This window comes from Erigeron canadensis, chromosome 9 (assembly GCF_010389155.1).
Source record: "Erigeron canadensis isolate Cc75 chromosome 9, C_canadensis_v1, whole genome shotgun sequence".
In the NCBI taxonomy this organism is placed as follows: Eukaryota; Viridiplantae; Streptophyta; class Magnoliopsida; order Asterales; family Asteraceae; genus Erigeron; species Erigeron canadensis.
Window position 1 is genome coordinate 25756098 of NC_057769.1, and position 17424 is coordinate 25773521.

General features: G+C 34.8%; 2 protein-coding genes across 2 annotated transcripts; both read right to left on the reverse strand.

Moving 5' to 3' along the window:
* Positions 1-290: 290 nt before the first annotated feature.
* On the reverse strand, positions 291-6278 carry LOC122581481 (phragmoplastin DRP1E-like). Its single transcript, XM_043753712.1, has 15 exons — positions 6008-6278; positions 4735-4798; positions 4529-4633; positions 4325-4426; positions 4187-4237; positions 4039-4100; positions 3865-3955; positions 3715-3779; positions 3421-3615; positions 3092-3211; positions 2577-2647; positions 2213-2438; positions 1666-1716; positions 1127-1585; positions 291-600 (listed from the first exon to the last, which is right to left on the reverse strand). Exons 1-15 carry the CDS (start codon positions 6149-6151, stop codon positions 472-474), a joined length of 1935 nt encoding a protein of 644 aa, XP_043609647.1. The 5' UTR covers positions 6152-6278; the 3' UTR covers positions 291-471.
* A 1169-nt stretch (positions 6279-7447) lies between these two features.
* Positions 7448-13481, reverse strand: LOC122581759 (NAD-dependent malic enzyme 62 kDa isoform, mitochondrial-like). Its single transcript, XM_043754032.1, has 18 exons — positions 13163-13481; positions 12387-12483; positions 11313-11431; positions 10984-11151; positions 10746-10874; positions 10535-10595; positions 10301-10404; positions 10016-10206; positions 9802-9913; positions 9570-9683; positions 9046-9111; positions 8878-8950; positions 8714-8800; positions 8559-8613; positions 8402-8473; positions 8258-8320; positions 8017-8131; positions 7448-7828 (listed from the first exon to the last, which is right to left on the reverse strand). Exons 1-18 carry the CDS (start codon positions 13310-13312, stop codon positions 7754-7756), a joined length of 1851 nt encoding a protein of 616 aa, XP_043609967.1. The 5' UTR covers positions 13313-13481; the 3' UTR covers positions 7448-7753.
* Between the last annotated feature and the right edge of the window lie 3943 nt (positions 13482-17424).

The window sequence follows — 17424 nt, forward strand, 5'->3', positions numbered from 1 at the left end:
CATTCCTACAGAAATTCTTTATATTATATAATGAGATAACTAAAACCATCAAATAAGCTTATTAACATGTACGTTACTGGATCAGTTGACCTGATAAATAACATATAAGCTATGGTTAAAGAGTCATCAATATCATCATTCTGCGACAAAGCGTAATTCTTGTGTATTCTTGTGTCAATACACAATGAAGACGGTCATATAGCCTGTCTATGCGAATAGGATGCCAGGGGGGTCTTGTATGATAACAATTTTTGCCCATCTATCATGAATTAAAAAAAAACACACAAAAGTCGAATCTAACTTTCAGAGCTTATTGTAAGATAACACATACATATTCAAAGATATCAAGAACGCATTAGTTTTACATATATACAGATATCATTCCTTTCTAAATACCAAACACAGCATATCAACCCGAGTTAAGATTAAGTACAGAAAAAGCACCAATACAACTTAAGGATTGCATTACCATCACCGCACCCATGCCACAGAATCAATCTCATCTCTTGCTGCTTTGTATAACTCGAGTCTTTGAGCAAGTTCCTGTCTCTGTGACATCAAAGATGGATCTTCATCTAGCAATTCCCCCAGCTCTTTACCCTGAAAATCTCAGTTTTATTCATTATATCGTACAAAAGTCAACACCTGATTATACGACTTTTTCTCGCCATTTAGTAACCTAGACTCCCAACAATCAAATTCCCATCCACCGATTTAGGCCACAAAAGTAGAAAAGGAAAATTCGACTAATTTAACTATGAACTTGTCTATCTGGGATGTTTGATGTTACAAACGCGTTCAATAGGTTGATCATGTTGGAAATCACCAGACTAAAGTGTTTTTGTTCAAAGATTGTAGTCATTGTAATTGTGTAGTATTATTGTATTCTGTAATATTATTGATACATCGCTATTTATTTTGAAGACATGGACCAAAAAGTGTTGGTGGCCAACTGATCCCAACTTGGTCCTTTTTGAACCATATAAAACTACATGTTTCAACCCAACCCATTGTAACATGTTTCAACCCAAACCAATATTCAGATCTTACCATCGCTACCAAGTAGAAAGTTGACCATGTGAAAAATAATTCAATAAAAAGTCATTAACAAGGTCTTAAAGCACACCTCTCTCTTTCCAATTTGCATGTAGAAGTAATGGAGTAGATTTTGCCTGGCCTCTTTGACTTGACAGTAAACAACTGCCTTTGGAATTGTGTTCTTGAGTGTGTCAGACACCATACTGATATAAGAGGATACATTTGAACCAATCCTCCTAAAATGTGCATCTCCATAGCGGTCTCCTAAAGGGTCACCCGGGTTTCCATGTTCAGCAGTAGGGATTCCACGGTCCGTGGGTGGGGTTTTGCGATCAGCAGATGCAGCCCTGCGATCTGCAGGAGGAGGTGCTGGCCCACCTTTCTCCATATCTTGAGGAAGTCTTCTAAAGAAATCGACTGTCAGATAAGAAGACTCCTGCTCCACCAATCTAGCAACTGTCTTCTTACTTTCTTCCCGGAATTTTTCTAATGCTTCACCAGCAGCACCAGACAAAGCAGCCTGAAGCGAAGGAAACCGCCTTAACTCCTGTTTCAACAACCTCACGTTTTTAGCGAGAATCCAAGTTTTATATTATATCATAAACATGTGGGTTTCTCAAGTCTGACCTCAGTTTCTCCAATTGACTTCCTGACAAGTTCTTTTAGGACAAAATGCACCTGAAAAATGATATATGAGCAAGCTGCACGTAGAACATTAACATTTGACTACGTGAGTGAGTTTGCTCTAGATGAAACTATAGAGGTGTACGGATGGGAGTGATTATGTGACTTTAAACATGCAAGATCAGATAATTAGCTGTAAACATGTTGTGGAAGATGGCATTTGGATGAGCTTTTGCTGTTGGAAAATATAGTAATCAGATAATGAAATAGTAAAATGAGCAAAATCCGACATTCTTGTAGAGATGTCTTGTGAAACTTGAAATAGAAGTCGCTCGAATTAAGTTAGAAGACGATAAGTACTAAATAAGTAAATTCAATTTACCCTTAGATAATTAGTTTTGTTGCAACTATTATGAAACAGATCATTTGAGCCATAGATAACTAAAATATAAGAAGTGGAATCTGTTTATTTAAACATTTAAAAGTGATTCAAAATGCACATTCAAATACCACTTATAACCAACTTGAAATTAGAAGTAGAACCACTTACGGCATCTACTGAGGCTTCAGCTGGTCCCTTAAAATAACTTAGAGACCCCTCTATGAGACGTCGATAACCTTGTTCCGGAGCAATCAAGTGAGGCTGATATCCATCTGACTCTGAAACAATTTTCTTCACATTTGGTAGGGAAAGATGCCTGTCAAATGGAAGTTTTTTCAAAGCAGCAGGAAGCTGGTTGTCAAAAACTCCATATATTCGGTCACCTCCAGGCCGTCTAACACAAGACCACATAATTTGTCAGTATAACATCCCTATAAACTAATAAAAGATCCCACCTAATGAATACAAGATGAGAGAGAGAGAGAGAGAGAGAGAGAGAGAGAGAGAGAAACAGGGATACAGCAATACTTACCCTCCATCTAGATGCTCCTTAAATATTTTGTCAAATGCACGGCAAAGTTCCAATATTGTATACAGTTTAGCCTGAAAAAGAGCATTTAGGTTAAGCAAAGACAGTAAGGTTGTAACCTGAACAAAGGTAACCAACTCCGCTTACCAGTTTAAAGACAGTAAGACTGTAATGCATATAACTAGAGGTAGCAACATGTGAACATCGAGTAACAGGTCAAAACATGTTCTGGTTGTAACGAGTCATATTTTGTTTGGGTTGACTAGCAAACACTATGTCCATTTTTAAATAATTATTCATAGATACGATAATTTATTTCACTCAAACCAAATAGCAGGTGGCATGCGTTAGAAATAGAATTTGGAGACATTGAACCCACTTAAACTTCATATTTTAGCAGCTATATTTTTTGACTTGACCCATTTGGGATGGTACACAATCCGAAGTGGCACTTTAATGAATATAAAGGGTTCAAATTGCAACTCTAACATATATAAATACACGCAGAAGTGTCTTACCCCATCATCAACGGCAACTGGTCTCCCAAGACGGTCCAACTCTGCTTCCATCTCATCAATACCTTTGTTTATCAAAGAAATGATACCTGGTATTTTTGCTTTAATTACAGATTCCAGATGCTGCATATAAAAATCATCCAAGGTAATAGTCAAGTTCTTTTACAATACTAAGACCACCGCTGTTATCAATATAGTGCTTGACAAAACACAAGTCTATACACACTGAAATACTTGACACTTCCTCATCCGGGTAACAGAATAACAGATACTATACATGTAAAACACAGGTAAACAAATTCAAAAATGAAAGTGCAGAAACAATAGCATACCTGGGAGAGAAGTTTTGCAAGATATTCAGAACCCATTTTGCTAGCCAAGTGTCCATAGTCAGGACTGGTATAAAAGTACTCTTGCTCCCTTCGCCTTGCATAAGTCATATCAGTATTTTTCATAATATCAGCTTGGGATCTATTCACAATCCCCACCCATGGATGTTGGAGACGATAAGCTCTGCCTTCAAGGACCTTAAGATACGAAGACATCAACATCAGCAACGAATATGTGAAAAAGTGAACTTTCAACCTGTAACTTCAATTTAGTGAAAAAAGGAAAACAGGTCTCACATCTAATGCATTAGTTCCTTTGTCCATCAGATCAAGCTTAGTTAACACACCAAAAGTCCTTTCACCTGCAAAGTCACGGAGTTCTATAAGATAAAAAAGCACGGATATTGGAGTTAATAAACAAATCAACAGGGTAAGCATACTGCATACCTGATGGATCCACCTCCTTAGCAAGTTTCATAGCATCGGATGTTGCAATATCTTGGTTGGCAGGAGATATTGCTAATATGATGGAGTTGGGCTGAAACTCGTACAACCATCAGCGTATGTCAGAACTAACGACATGCAATGTGTTTCTTTTAACTAATCATATAACTAAATTACCTTCTCGACATATGCTCGAACCATCTTTTCTATGTCTTCTACTATAGTTTCAGGTTGTCCTTCTGCAAATATATAGGCTCTCCGAGTCAAATGAAGCTCAGATCGATTAGCAAATGCAACAATAATCATTGAAGATAGAGAAACTTACCAACAGCAACTTTGGTCAATCCAGGTAAATCGATTAAAGTTAAGTTGACAACTGGTAGAGCAAAGAAACCACAATACGGATTCAGTATCACATAAAAAGTAATAATATGACAATATTGGTTAAAAAAAAAGTACCCACCTTTAGGGGAGTATATGCTAAGATGGATTGGAATCGGAGATATTTGTTTTGACTTTCCAGTGATTCTATCTGTTTCATCTTCAATCTCTTTCCTTACCAAAGCTGTGAAAGATACTTGTTCTAAGTAAACTATTCTCCACAAAAAACTGATAATTTGCATTATTCATTACATAAAAGAAATCAGTTGAGCATCACTTCACATACAGAAATCAGTAAATCGCCTGCGTGGAATATGTCCAAATTCAGCATACTCTTCTCCACCATCCGTTTTATGTAACTGCAACACCAATGGCCGCCTTGTGACAATACCTGTAATAGCCATGAATGGTTGATTCGATATCTCAAATTAACACCAAGATATTTATAAAAAAGCAAAAGTATACTACAAATCGAACTAGTAACTAACTTACCAGATCCTCTAGGAAGAAAATCTCTCCCAACAATGCTTTCCAACACCGATGACTTTCCAGAACTCTATTATCAACTCAATTGCATCAACAGAATGCAAAAATAACTAAAGAAAACATTTAAGCCTCCCATAAACCATCCCCATAAAGGGCTTTATAAAAATAGACAACGAATTAAAAACTCAAACGTGCATCGAGCCAAGTGTACTAAATACAACATCAGGCTTCAAGCGGAGAGATTTAAATACTAACATAAAAAAGGAGAAACTAAGAGAACACAAATACAGAATACCTACAAGGCTACAAGTAAAAGCCAAACATCAGTTCAAGCTAACATCATGTGAAATAAAAATATTCTAGGTGTTTTGTAACCAATATCTAAAGGCAGCTTGGTTTGGAGACTGATTGGCAGATCAATTTTGCTGCAGCTCTATAATACATTTGGAATGAAAAAAACATGAGAGTCTCTAATATGTCAGGTCATCTACGAAGTGGTGATAATTGAAGACGCAGCAATCAACTAACGTGGCAAAAGGTGCAAGGTTATGGCCGAGTAGTTAGATTAGGTGTCAGATAAAGATATAGTCGGCAACTCGGCATCATTTCCTTAGCATAGCCTATCTATTCTGAACACGATGCATTCAGATAGTCTTAAATTTCAATTCTCCTTCACTAAGTGAGCTTGATTTACCTCACATGATTCGCAAAGATTCAAACTTTTGTTCGGTCGATCATATCTAAGCGTCTGAAATAATTTGTCTCACATTGTGTATTGGGCACACCCACATTAATTTCGAAAAATATACTTTTATCTCCTCAAAACCTCCCCACCAACTTACTCCTTCCTTCTGTTCCTAAATATTTATCCACTTAAAAACAACAACAGAACTCAGGTTTAAAAAAAAAGTAACTATTACAGCTTACTGTTTTACTTTGCCATATATCTAAAATAATACAAAAACTTAACAATTATTATTTTTTTAGGATATATTAAAATAATAAAAAAAATGTTAATGTAATTCATACAAAAACTCAACTTTCCTTTAAGGGATTACAGCAACTAAAAACAACAACAACAACAACAATATATATATATATATATATATATATATATTATATATATATATATATATATTTATGTTAGACTTTTAACAAATGTAAAATAATAATAATAATAATAATAATACGGGGTAATAGAGTAATATTAATACAATTTCTGTAAAGAAAAAAAACTTAAAAAAAAAAAAAGAAGAAGAAGAGGAGGAGGAGGAGAAACCTGGCCGCCAACAACGACGACGGAAGGAAGGGCATCCCAAAGAGAATTCAAGGTGGAATCACCGCCGCCATAATCACCTAATTTCGTACATGCCATTTGTATTTTATTCACAAGTCCAATTAAACTCTCCATCCGAGCCGTCATTCTTTCTTTAGTATTATTATTTGTTACTACTTTGTTTGAAGGATAATAACAAGAACAAAAAGCAGGAAAACAAGAAAGAAGAAGAAGAAGAAGAAGAAATATAAAATTTTTTGACTTGACTGTCTGTGGTTAGAATATTTGTCAAATAAGGGCAGTGGATTTATTTAAATCTATTTATGCGCTCCTTTTTCTATTATTATTATGGTCTCGTGGGCAAGTTTTAATTATTACGGAGTATTATTATTTGTTTTTGTTAGTAAAGTATTATATTTAAGATGAGTTTATTTAATCAATAATAGAAAGATAGAATGGTCTATTTATCAAAGTTTATGTAAATCCTTTTTGGTTCATGTTTTATTTTGTCATTTTCTGATATTTTGATTAGAAAAATAGAATGGTCTATTCTTCAAAATTTCAAAATCATACCTTTCTTGTTCAAATTTTCAAAAGAAGAAATGAGAACATCAGTCGAATATCCATAAAAATGATGTTCTTTTTGGGTGCTCGAACTAGATGTTTGATGAAAACACAACCAAATTTAAAGTTGCTTTTCTATTTGAAACCAAACAACCCTAAACTCAACATTTAGGTTAATTACAAAATACTCATACTAGTATTACTATTTTTTATTGGTATACCATACTGTACAACTGTTATAACAGACAGTACAATTATATAATACGTAAAAATAGTAGATTAATAAAGAGTTGTGATGCTATTATCAATTTCCTTCTGATTTACCTTTATACGTAATTGTGGGGTATCACTGTCTTTTGGTTCATATGTTAATATATTAGTCTTAACTAGGTGGTGTTTGTTTTATAACTTAATAAAAAATGTCATGATTTAATAAAAAATACTTAATCCATTAAGTAATAAAAAATATTTGTTTTTTGACTTAATAAACAAAAAATAAATGTATTGATTTAATTCATACAGACATTATTTATCCATTTATTCAACTATGAATTCAATCACTAATGGTTATTTATCCATTTACTCAAATATGAATTCAATCACTAATGGTTTAAAAAACAAATGCCTCCCTTATTTGGTCTGAAATCACCCAACTCAACCATTGTAAATTAGTAAATTACCAACATCAAATCATTTTTGCACTTGATCATTAACCAGAATCAATAAACAAAATCCAAATTCTGTGTTTCCATGTTTGTTTTTCACATCGAAACTAGATATTGAACACCATTACTACCTATTACGAGCCATACAAGTTACACAGATAAGGTTAGAATTACAGAATTCAACTGAAAAGATAACAATGAAACGACTAGTAAATTTGAGCAGACAGCATTCGAAACTTAAGCACTCTACAAAAGAATTTTACATTGTCAACAAGTCTAGATAACAGTTTTAATGCTATTGTTCTTATTTTACATGTTGTATTGAGCGTGTATTCATAACACAGGAAAAAAACTTGATGTATGAATTCTAAACACAAGTCAACCTCACAAACCAGTGTAAGTTTATACTTCATCAACTACATCACGATGTTTGACCAAAGATCGTATGAGCAAACTATGCAACAAAAAGGTCAAGTTTCACTTGCCATCTTCTTTTCCCAGGTGATGGAGCATTCAGCAATCAATCTTTCTTGTAAATTAGAGTTGGGTATTCTGGATTCCACATATTGTTCTCAACGTAGCAAAGAATTTCATCCTGTAAAAGGATAGTGTGGTGGGAACCAATTTCAGCTTACGCACTTGTCAATACTCAATAGACGGTTAATATATACTCGTATATAAATATAGGATAGTATAGAGTTTACTATATCTTGCAAAATATTTATTGGAAAATAGTTCAGGTACAACAAGGTACTGAAGTTATGGGCTCAGTTGTGATAGTACCTTATTTAGCTTACTGAGCTCACGACCATCCATTTCACGATACCCTTCTGCTAGATCTTCTTCTATTGCTTCACTAATAACCGCAGCAGCTACCTGCTTTGTAATATCACGTATGCTGGAACACAAAAATGACAAATACGAAGTTGCCAAAGTTACAATTTTATTTTTAAACTACATATCAGCAACCAGTGCCCAATACTTGTGCAGAAATTAGAGTATACAATATAAATCATGCATATACCTCGATATGGAAGGGTAAATAATTCCTTTGAGGACCTCCTCTTCGGTCATGTACGCAGCTAAGCTGTAAATTATTATGCATTGGAAAAAATGATCATTCACATTGCAAAATTATGACCAGACTTGGGTCAAATAAGAAAGTTACCATTCAGCTGCAGCCTGTAACATGCCGTCTGAGACTATTCTAGAGCCAGAAAGAAGAGTGCCAAGACCAATGCTACATAATTTGAATATCATAAAATTAGAAATAATGAAAATATACATATGAATATTTGAATCAGTGACTGATACTAAGAACTGACCCAGGAAAAAGATACATATTGTTTCCCTGGTTGCAATGACCGGTGTGTCCATTTCCTGCAGTAGAAAACACAAACAATTAATAGTCACTCAAAGAAAAGTCTAAAGGTAGCTTCAAATTCTACAAGTCAAATCATAAGAAAACTGGAAAACAAACCGAGATCCACATCAGCAAATGGGCTTCCACTTGCAAAAATAACATTGTCACCCACAATAGAAAATGCTTCTTCCGGTGTGCATTCAGCTGTCATAAACAGCAAAGAATAATTTATTTAAAAGCTCGTACGCATAAGCCACTATCTTACATCATAACACTCATACCATTGGTTGTGGGATTTGACATTGCAAATATCGCAGGTCTTGTTGAAGTTGACCCTCTAAGTGCTTCTAATACCTAAGTATTGGTAGAGAACCTTAGTTAAATAAAAAGAAATGTAGAGCATAAATAGAGAAAAATTAAACTAATTTAGTGACATTGTAAATGTGCACCTCCTTAGAAAACAAACCCCCAACGGCAGACAATCCAAGAAGTACATCAGGCTTTACTTCCCGCACCTAATTGGCAAAGAAAGTAAACAGTAGGTCAATAACCAATATTCTGATTTCTCCAATTCTGAAGCTGTAAGACCAGTAATCTAACTGTTTGTTCATCAACTGAATGTATCAATGGACAACAAGCAGTAAATCCCACAGGGTCTAGTTGTATCAATGGACAACAAGCAGTGGACGTTAAAAAGTCCAACAAAGTCTATTGTTATGTAGCCCGAACTAGCAAATCATTTAGTTACAAAACTTTATTAACTGTTTAAGGGTCAACCCCACTAGCCTAGCCAATTGTGACCCATACTAGAATGAGTATATGACCCATTTAACCCGACCCAACCAATCCCTCCATTGGAACCCAAGTACCCAATTGTTTTAACTCATTACCCAATGTGTCCAATTTTCCACTAGTTGAATTATGATTAAATTATCGAAGGCACTCGACATTAAAATTAAGGTATCAAACACACCACTTCTGCTAGGCTTGCCCCTTCCCTCAATCCTTGGCGGCCAATCTCTTTAGTCTTCCTCGCAAATGGCTTTGCATCTTCGTCGATATTTTCACGCTCTTCTGTTACCAAACCCTAATTCATGTCCAAATAAAAAAGATTTGATTAGATTTATCCACAACAAACCAGCTGAGGATTTCTGTGGTGCTTACTGATCGTTGATGAATATCATATGGCTAATGAATAAACTTACTTTAGCATCAACGACCCAAAACTGACTCCCTGCACTCTCATATGCCTGTTCGTTATTTCCTAACATTCTTGCCATTGTTTTCCTAGCAGCATTCAGAACCCCAATTCCTGCACTGCAGTTGCACAATAGGTATGACAAAATAAATGAGAAATGGCCACTTTATGCATAAAATTGAACTAAACAGATTTAGAAATCATCCAAAAAGAATGAAAACCTTCCAGCACCAGCAACAACAATCTTTTGCTTTGGAAAGTCAATCATTGGCTTTCCCTGTGCCCTAACAGCTCCAAGAAGACCAGCAATTGCAACTCCGGCAGTTCCTTGTACGTCATCATTGAACATTCTGTAGCTACATCTGTAGCGTTGCAGTAACTTGAAGGCCCACTTACTTTGAAAATCTTCAAACTAAAAAAAATGGTACCTCATAAGTATCTTCTTGATGCATAACGTTTATTAAGAACTTTTACAAGCATGTAGAAATACTAAAAGAGATAATAACCTGCACTATAACATGAGGCCAACGAGTGAAAACAGCCTCCATAAACTCATCAATAACAGCAATATACTCATCGCCGTCAATGCGGTGTTGCTGCAATCCCAGATCTGAACAGACGATCATATCAACAATATACAATGATGGTTTATAGGTTAATTATGTTAAAACTTTTAGATTATACATCATAACATGTAACAGTAAGCTTTAGACTGAATCCATCAGTAAAATGAATCATACATAGAGGGTCTTTAAGCAGGGCCTCATTGTTGGTTCCAACATCAATCATAATAGGAAGCACCTGTGATAAGAAAAGAGAAAACTCTAAGTAGGACTAGATTCTACCAAAAGAGTAAAGTGGGATGATGAAATTATTGATTTGACTAATAGTAACATTAGTTGATACATATTTTCAAATGAAGACAAGAGTAGCGAGCAGTGCGAATATTACTCTTTGTGGGTTTATTCCTGCTGCAGCAACATACAAATCCAGCTTTCCTATTGCAATACCAATCCCTTGAACTCCAAGATCACCAAGACCCAATATTCTGCTTCCATCAGTGACGACAATCATATCAACCTACACAATATAAAAGATGGGTTCTTCATAAATTCAGTAATGAGTCATAAGCTATTAATTACAAGCACCAACCCTTCTACATAGTTGTAAAGTCAGAGCCAGTACAGACCTGATCAGCAGGCCAATTATAAACCATTGACATCATCTCTCCACGGTCTTCAGCACTGAAATACATTCCCCTTGGCCTTCTAAACAAACCACTATATTTCTGACAAACAAGCCCAACTGTAGGAGTATACACTATAGGGGCATATTCCTCAATTTTGGCAATAAGAACCTGACATAACAAATATAATGCGATTAGTTAAGACCCGACCTGTACACTATAAGCATTTATCTTAGCGTTAGGAATTGCATTCATTATGCATGTAACTTTTTTCATATATTTGCTCTTGATACAGTGAAGTAAGTAAACTCAAACCCAAACAAATCACTCACCTTATAGTACATTGTCTCATTTCTGTCATGCAGTCTATTTAATATCCGCCACTTAGCCAATGAATTCGTATCTGATGGACCATCCGTAGTGTTTACCTCAAGTCTCTTCAAATCAGCCACTATAAATTTTAAACAATATATGTAAATCATTTCATGATGAAATCAGTTCCTTCATGAGGCTTACATGAATATATGTAGCTAAATACTATTATTTCTACATCAAAAAGTCGACTACTTAACAGACTCAAAAAAATTCTTAACCAAACACAAAGAAGCAAATTTGTCATCACTGAGCGTAGATGAGAAACACACTAGCTCACATGATCATGGTTCCTATAGGGATGGAAGAGAAAAAAAAAAGGGGGGGGGGGGGGGGGGGGGGGGGAGGATCAGGGATACACAGCATGACATAATTCATCTCTAATATTGTTATTTCTAACTTATAGGGTCTATTCTCTTTTTTAAGCTTGTAACAAAGAAAAGTAGCTCATATTCGGTTCTTTTTACTATGCTTGACCTTGTTTGCTTTATCACTAACATATAATGCGGAGGAACTATATCACAACACCATGTTCAATTAAATATGTAAGCCCACATTACGGAGGTCTCCCTAAAGTCATTTGAAATGAAACAAAAGTAACCTTAACTTGATTCTAAAAAAACCTCTGTTCTAAATCATTAATCGACCCACGCACCCCAATAAACAGTAAAGAATCTCTGAATATATAAGTACGATGGGTTAGATAGACATACGATTCTGATTTTTCCGTCCACCAGTATGTTCGCAAATATTTAACGGTTCTAAAAAGAAATAGCCTTGTGCTCTTGATATATTTACACATGAATTGAACTTATAAGACTATTAGCTATTTAGTTGAGTACTTGAGTATATCCTCTTAATATATTCATGGAATGAAGCTATATAAACTTAGCTTTACCTTAATTGATATGGAGTTAAGTGATTAAGTGGTTGAGTATAAAATATCAAAATCAGCCCGTACTCGGATAGTATGCAACAGAAGGCATAGCATATGCAGCAATAAGTTTTTAAAGCAGAAGTTAATGATCACTTACTAAAGCGGTCAATCTGTTGTTCATTGCTCATGACATTTGGAGGTAAAAGTCCACGTAATTCAAGACGGTCCCGTTCAGTCATGGAGAATGCTGTTCCCTGTTAATATTTATTTTAAGATGTAAACATTACATAACCCATACTACTGAACATGTAAGCATGTGACAATTGACCATATAAGAGCCCGGCTTATCATACACTTCTTAAAAGGGTTAAACGGCTGGAAACCTGAAACTTACAGTATGTATCATACTTAAAAGAGTTATTATATGTATCCGACCTCCTAAAGACTTGTAACCAATTACGTGGCAGATAACGAAAAGGAGATAACCACATTATAAAAATACCACCGGATACATATCACATCTGAGTTCAAAAAACATGTTCTCTTAAGTGGACATGATACAATAATTCATGTCGTGGTATGAGAGATCACACCGGTTTACAGTGTGAACGCTACACAACCATCAGCTGGGTCTTCGGCGTGGTGTAATTTGTGTATGTTGTGTATTTTTCTTTTTCTTATAAATAAACTATCAGTGTGATCACACCAGGTAAAAAGTGGTTCAGTAACTTTTTTCGGTGTGATCACACCGTTCCCGGCCCAACTGGCATATTTTATTGGGAAAAGTAGATCATAATGATCTGATCTTTAACAACAATTCAGGTTGATAACATCAATCGCATATATTAACATTACAACTTATAATTAATTATATTATATATATAACTATATATAATAAGAAAAAAAAAAGATAAAATAATAAAAAAGGAATACCTTATTAAACCAAGGATCATGGAGAATATCAAGACCTTGTTTATGAACAATGGTAGGTCTGTGTCCTTCTATTGTAGTAAACGATCTACATATCTTATACTGTTGTCTTATCTCTTTCATCAATCGAATCTGCCTATTCATATTCCACATCCTCGTATTATTTTTTGTTTTTTCAATTCAATGAATTGTGTGTGTATGTAAAATATATAAAATAATGTGTGTGTGTGTTTGCCCTTATAAGAATTATGAATTATGATGATTGGGGAAAAAGATCAGTGTATGAGAGTGGTAAGAGTAACCATAAATAGTTGCTGTTTTTAGGAGGTTCAAGATTTACGGTTTTGTCTTTGACTTTTTATTGATTTTGGAGTCAACGGATTTTTTTTTGTCTAATTTTATTTCTTTGCTTTTAATGGGTGTCGGCCAATTTGAAGGATGGAAGGCGACGGTCTTGATGGGCAAAGTAAAGGTGACCACACAAAAGTTGAATCATGATTCGTAAATACGCATGAATATATATCATTTGAAAACTATGTCGAACGACCCTCCAAAATCTAAGCAGTAGCTTCTTCACTTAAATTTGTCATTTTAATCAGTGGCGGATCTATGATTTTAACTTACGTAAGTCCTTGATTTTAGCTTGACGACTTAGTTCAAGCAGCGAAAATAAATTAAATAAGGTTGAGGCAACTTATCGGCTCACAGATACATATATAAACATGAATTCGATTTAGGGGCGCTTTTACATTGTTAATTATGCATACATACATAGCTGTTAAACTTTTACAAGTCATGAGTTGACTGTTACGAGTCGAGTCAATTTACACCGAAAATAGTCAACTCGTTAGGTGACTCGTTTTTATCCAGATTTTTGCGAGTCCCTATGCAAATTTATAATTATTTTAAACTTATATAAACTTATCGTGTCACACAATTTTTCTTTTACATTTTTACTTTAAAATATGACAAAAAAAAGTTATATTGCATATATATATATATACGAGAGTAAGTACCCGCGCATTGCGGCAATAAGATGGTGGGATGATAGGTCATAAAGTGTGATAGCCAAAGGCCTTAACCGTACGGGTTCCGCCCTCGGATTTAAAAATTCATCGAAAGTATATCGAATGACATTTCTAATAAAAGAGCATGAAATTTTAAAAACACCCATATGATTTTTATAATTTATCGATGTACAGTTTGTGAGATAAAAGATTTTGAATGAATTGGGGGAGTAAATGATTTATGAAGGAGAGAAAAAAGATGATTGGTTGAGATTTGAGGAGAGAGATATGGTGTTTGGTAATATAGAATTGATAGAATGAGCATTTTGGGAAAGTAAATGTTGAAACTTAAAATTTAGAAAGGGGGATTTTGCTATATAATATAGTATAGAGGGTAATGATCTTTCCTAATCTCACCCCCTAATTTATCACATGTCACAATCCTATTAATTAGGAGAATTTTTAGGCTAATAATTTAGGAGGATTAATTATTACCCAAAAATAGAAAAACAAATCTTGTTTCATATGGAGTATTTAATCAGACTTGTTCAAATAAGAGTTGTGCTTTTTGTTAAGAAACATATACATTACAAGTTGTAAGCAAATGGATAAAAAAGCATTGGGTGGACACTTTTACAATTTAATTAATTTTAATTAAAAAAAAGGCATGACAGTACTCTTGGTTTTTGGAGTGACAGGTGCTTCACTAGCATTAAATAAATACTTATCTTCTCTGTTCCAAAAGTACTTCATCTTCCTCTTTAGACACTTTTACAGTCGTCGAAAATTTTCTTTTTTACAGTCGCCGGAAATTTTCTTTTTTTTCTTCCTTTTCTCACCATTAAGCCTGAATGTTTATACAAAAATAAGATGTCAAGGTAGGTCCTGACCAAATTTGTAGGTAGGTCCTTGAACAAATTATCACATAACCTCTAAATATTTTTCGAAACTTAGGTAGGTCCTAGGACCCACCTTCTTATATGTTGCGTCCGCCCTTGATTTTAACACAACACACTTACACACCCTTATCACACCTTATCAAGGATGTGAACATCTATTTTCACCTCCTATTTTTCTACTAGAAGGATTGCTCGTGGATAACGACGGAGACGATAATTCCTCCTACTTTTATCCGTGTTCTTGAGTTTAGAGTTTGAGATTTATGATTAACTACAGAAAGTGTTATAATTTTGGTGAATACTTGAAATCTATTTGATAGTTAATTAATGGCACCAGGAGACTTCGTGACTAGGGAATTAAATATGGATTACAAAAATACCTGCACTCGAAAGGGAATTCGATGCCCGAACCCCGTTTTACCGGGAATTTCCTAGTTGACCGGGGATGGGAAACCATAAATCTCCGAACCTAAAAAAATTATATATATTTAGTATAATCACATTAAGTTTTCTTATTTGTTAGAATCACTTTAAGGTTAAAACTACTTTATTTAAAACTTTATATGTATCACACTTTATTCATCGATTACTTAACATAGATATTAGTTTGTATATAAAACTATATTTATCTATATCTATACTATATTATAAAGCAGATTTCTTTTAGATTTTCAACATTAAACTTAAAATATTCAATATTGATTTTAAGTATCTCCCCAAAATGTCCCTTCTATCTATTCTATATTTACCTAAAATAATTATAATACCCTTTCTCTTTTCTCAAATCTCAATTAATCATTTTTTTCTCTCTCCCCCATAAATCATTTTATTCTTTTAATTCATTCAAAATCTTTTATCTCAAAAATTGTACATCGATTAATTATAAAAATTATATGAGTGTTCTTAAAATTTCATGCTCTTTCATTAGAGTGGTCATTCGATATACTTTCGACGAATTTTTAAATCTGTGGACGGAGCCCGTCAAATAGATTACCCCATCACCGCCACCGCCACCGCCACCGCCGTTACATCACCACCCCACCATCACCTCCATCATCGCTGCATGCGCGGATACTGTTCTCGTATTTTATAAAACAAAAAGATCGAACTACACATTATAGCTATTTTTTACTTTTATGAATTTAGGTTTATTCCAAAAAAACAAAAAAAAAACACGATTACCCGATGGAGATCCCGATACCCGACGGGGACAGGTATAGGAATGTAATCTAATTTCCTAACGCGGATGGGGATTGCATGTAGGAATCGGGGATGGGGATGGAGATTGAGATCCCAATGATAGCCGCCCCATTGCAATTTCTAAAATTAAGGAGTGGTGCTATGACAAGTATAATAGGTTTCTTCTCAAATTTAAGGTGTGTAATAAAGTATGAGAGTTCTCCCGACTTCAATGGTGTGAAATTAGAGGCATGCCAATTGCCGATGATAGCATAGAATATAGAATACAAGATCAATCATGAGTTGATATGGATACGTTATTCCTCGAGTAAAAGTGATTTGCACCATTTGGAGTCCAACAACCTTTGGCATGTTGGATGATACATCGACCATTAATCAACGACAAACTTGACGTTTAGCTAGATCCCGAATGCAACTTAAGGTGTGTAGATACCAAAACTAATTAAGGTTGCTAAGATCACTCATAGATCACCTTTTTTAAATTTGCATAAGAACTTTGCAGCAATACACATTGTTTAAATTAATACGTTTAAAATTACTTAGGCTCGGGTTACTTGATGAATTGGTAGTGTTTGTACAATGGATTAGGTCAAGAGATTTGGAGGTGTTTGATGGATTGGACGGCGATTCCCTGTTGGTAGGAGTCTTCCTCCCTTGTACGCCGGTTTAGTTATGTTTAGATCTCTTAGGGTTTTGCCCGTGGATCGTGTATGTGTTTTAGGGTTTTGCCGTAGTAGGCATCATGATAATGATTAGGGTTTTCCCCCTTTTATAACTGCTTTTTCGTGGAGAATAAGTCTCTCACACGTCTTTTATCTTTGGTAACGATCTCCTTTATTTAAGGAAGTGATATGATCGTATCTTTTTGTGTTTATCTTCTTTTCCCCAGGCTATGTGATATCCTGGGTGACCTTTAAGCTACCTAGGGTGAGGCTTTATTCTGGGTGACGGTGGGTACACCATCAAGCCCCCCAGACTAATAATATGATATGCCAAGATCATGTTGTTAATCTTAGCCGAAGATGTAATGCTAGCCATCCTTCCCCCTATTTATGGGGGGTTCGTGACTTATTCCCCAAGTAGGGTTTTTCGGGCCATGTATATCACTTCTAAGAATAAGGGATTTTATTTGATCTTCTTTCCTAAGATATAGGATTCT

Bases quoted from the DNA above. Each gene is read 5' to 3' on its own strand.
- LOC122581481 (XM_043753712.1), bottom strand. From the start codon at position 6,151: ATGACGGCTCGGATGGAGAGTTTAATTGGACTTGTGAATAAAATACAA. The intron at 4,101-4,186 runs GTAAGTTTCTCT...ATATATTTGCAG, and splicing joins ATTGACCAAAGTTGCTGTTG to AAGGACAACCTGAAACTATA. The intron at 3,956-4,038 runs GTAATTTAGTTA...TACGAGTTTCAG, and splicing joins TTCGAGCATATGTCGAGAAG to CCCAACTCCATCATATTAGC.
- LOC122581759 (XM_043754032.1), bottom strand. From the start codon at position 13,312: ATGTGGAATATGAATAGGCAGATTCGATTGATGAAAGAGATAAGACAA. The intron at 8,321-8,401 runs GTAACTTTCTTA...AATAATTTACAG, and splicing joins TTACAGGCTGCAGCTGAATG to CTTAGCTGCGTACATGACCG. The intron at 8,132-8,257 runs GTATATGCATGA...TTTGTGTTCCAG, and splicing joins ATTTACCCTTCCATATCGAG to CATACGTGATATTACAAAGC.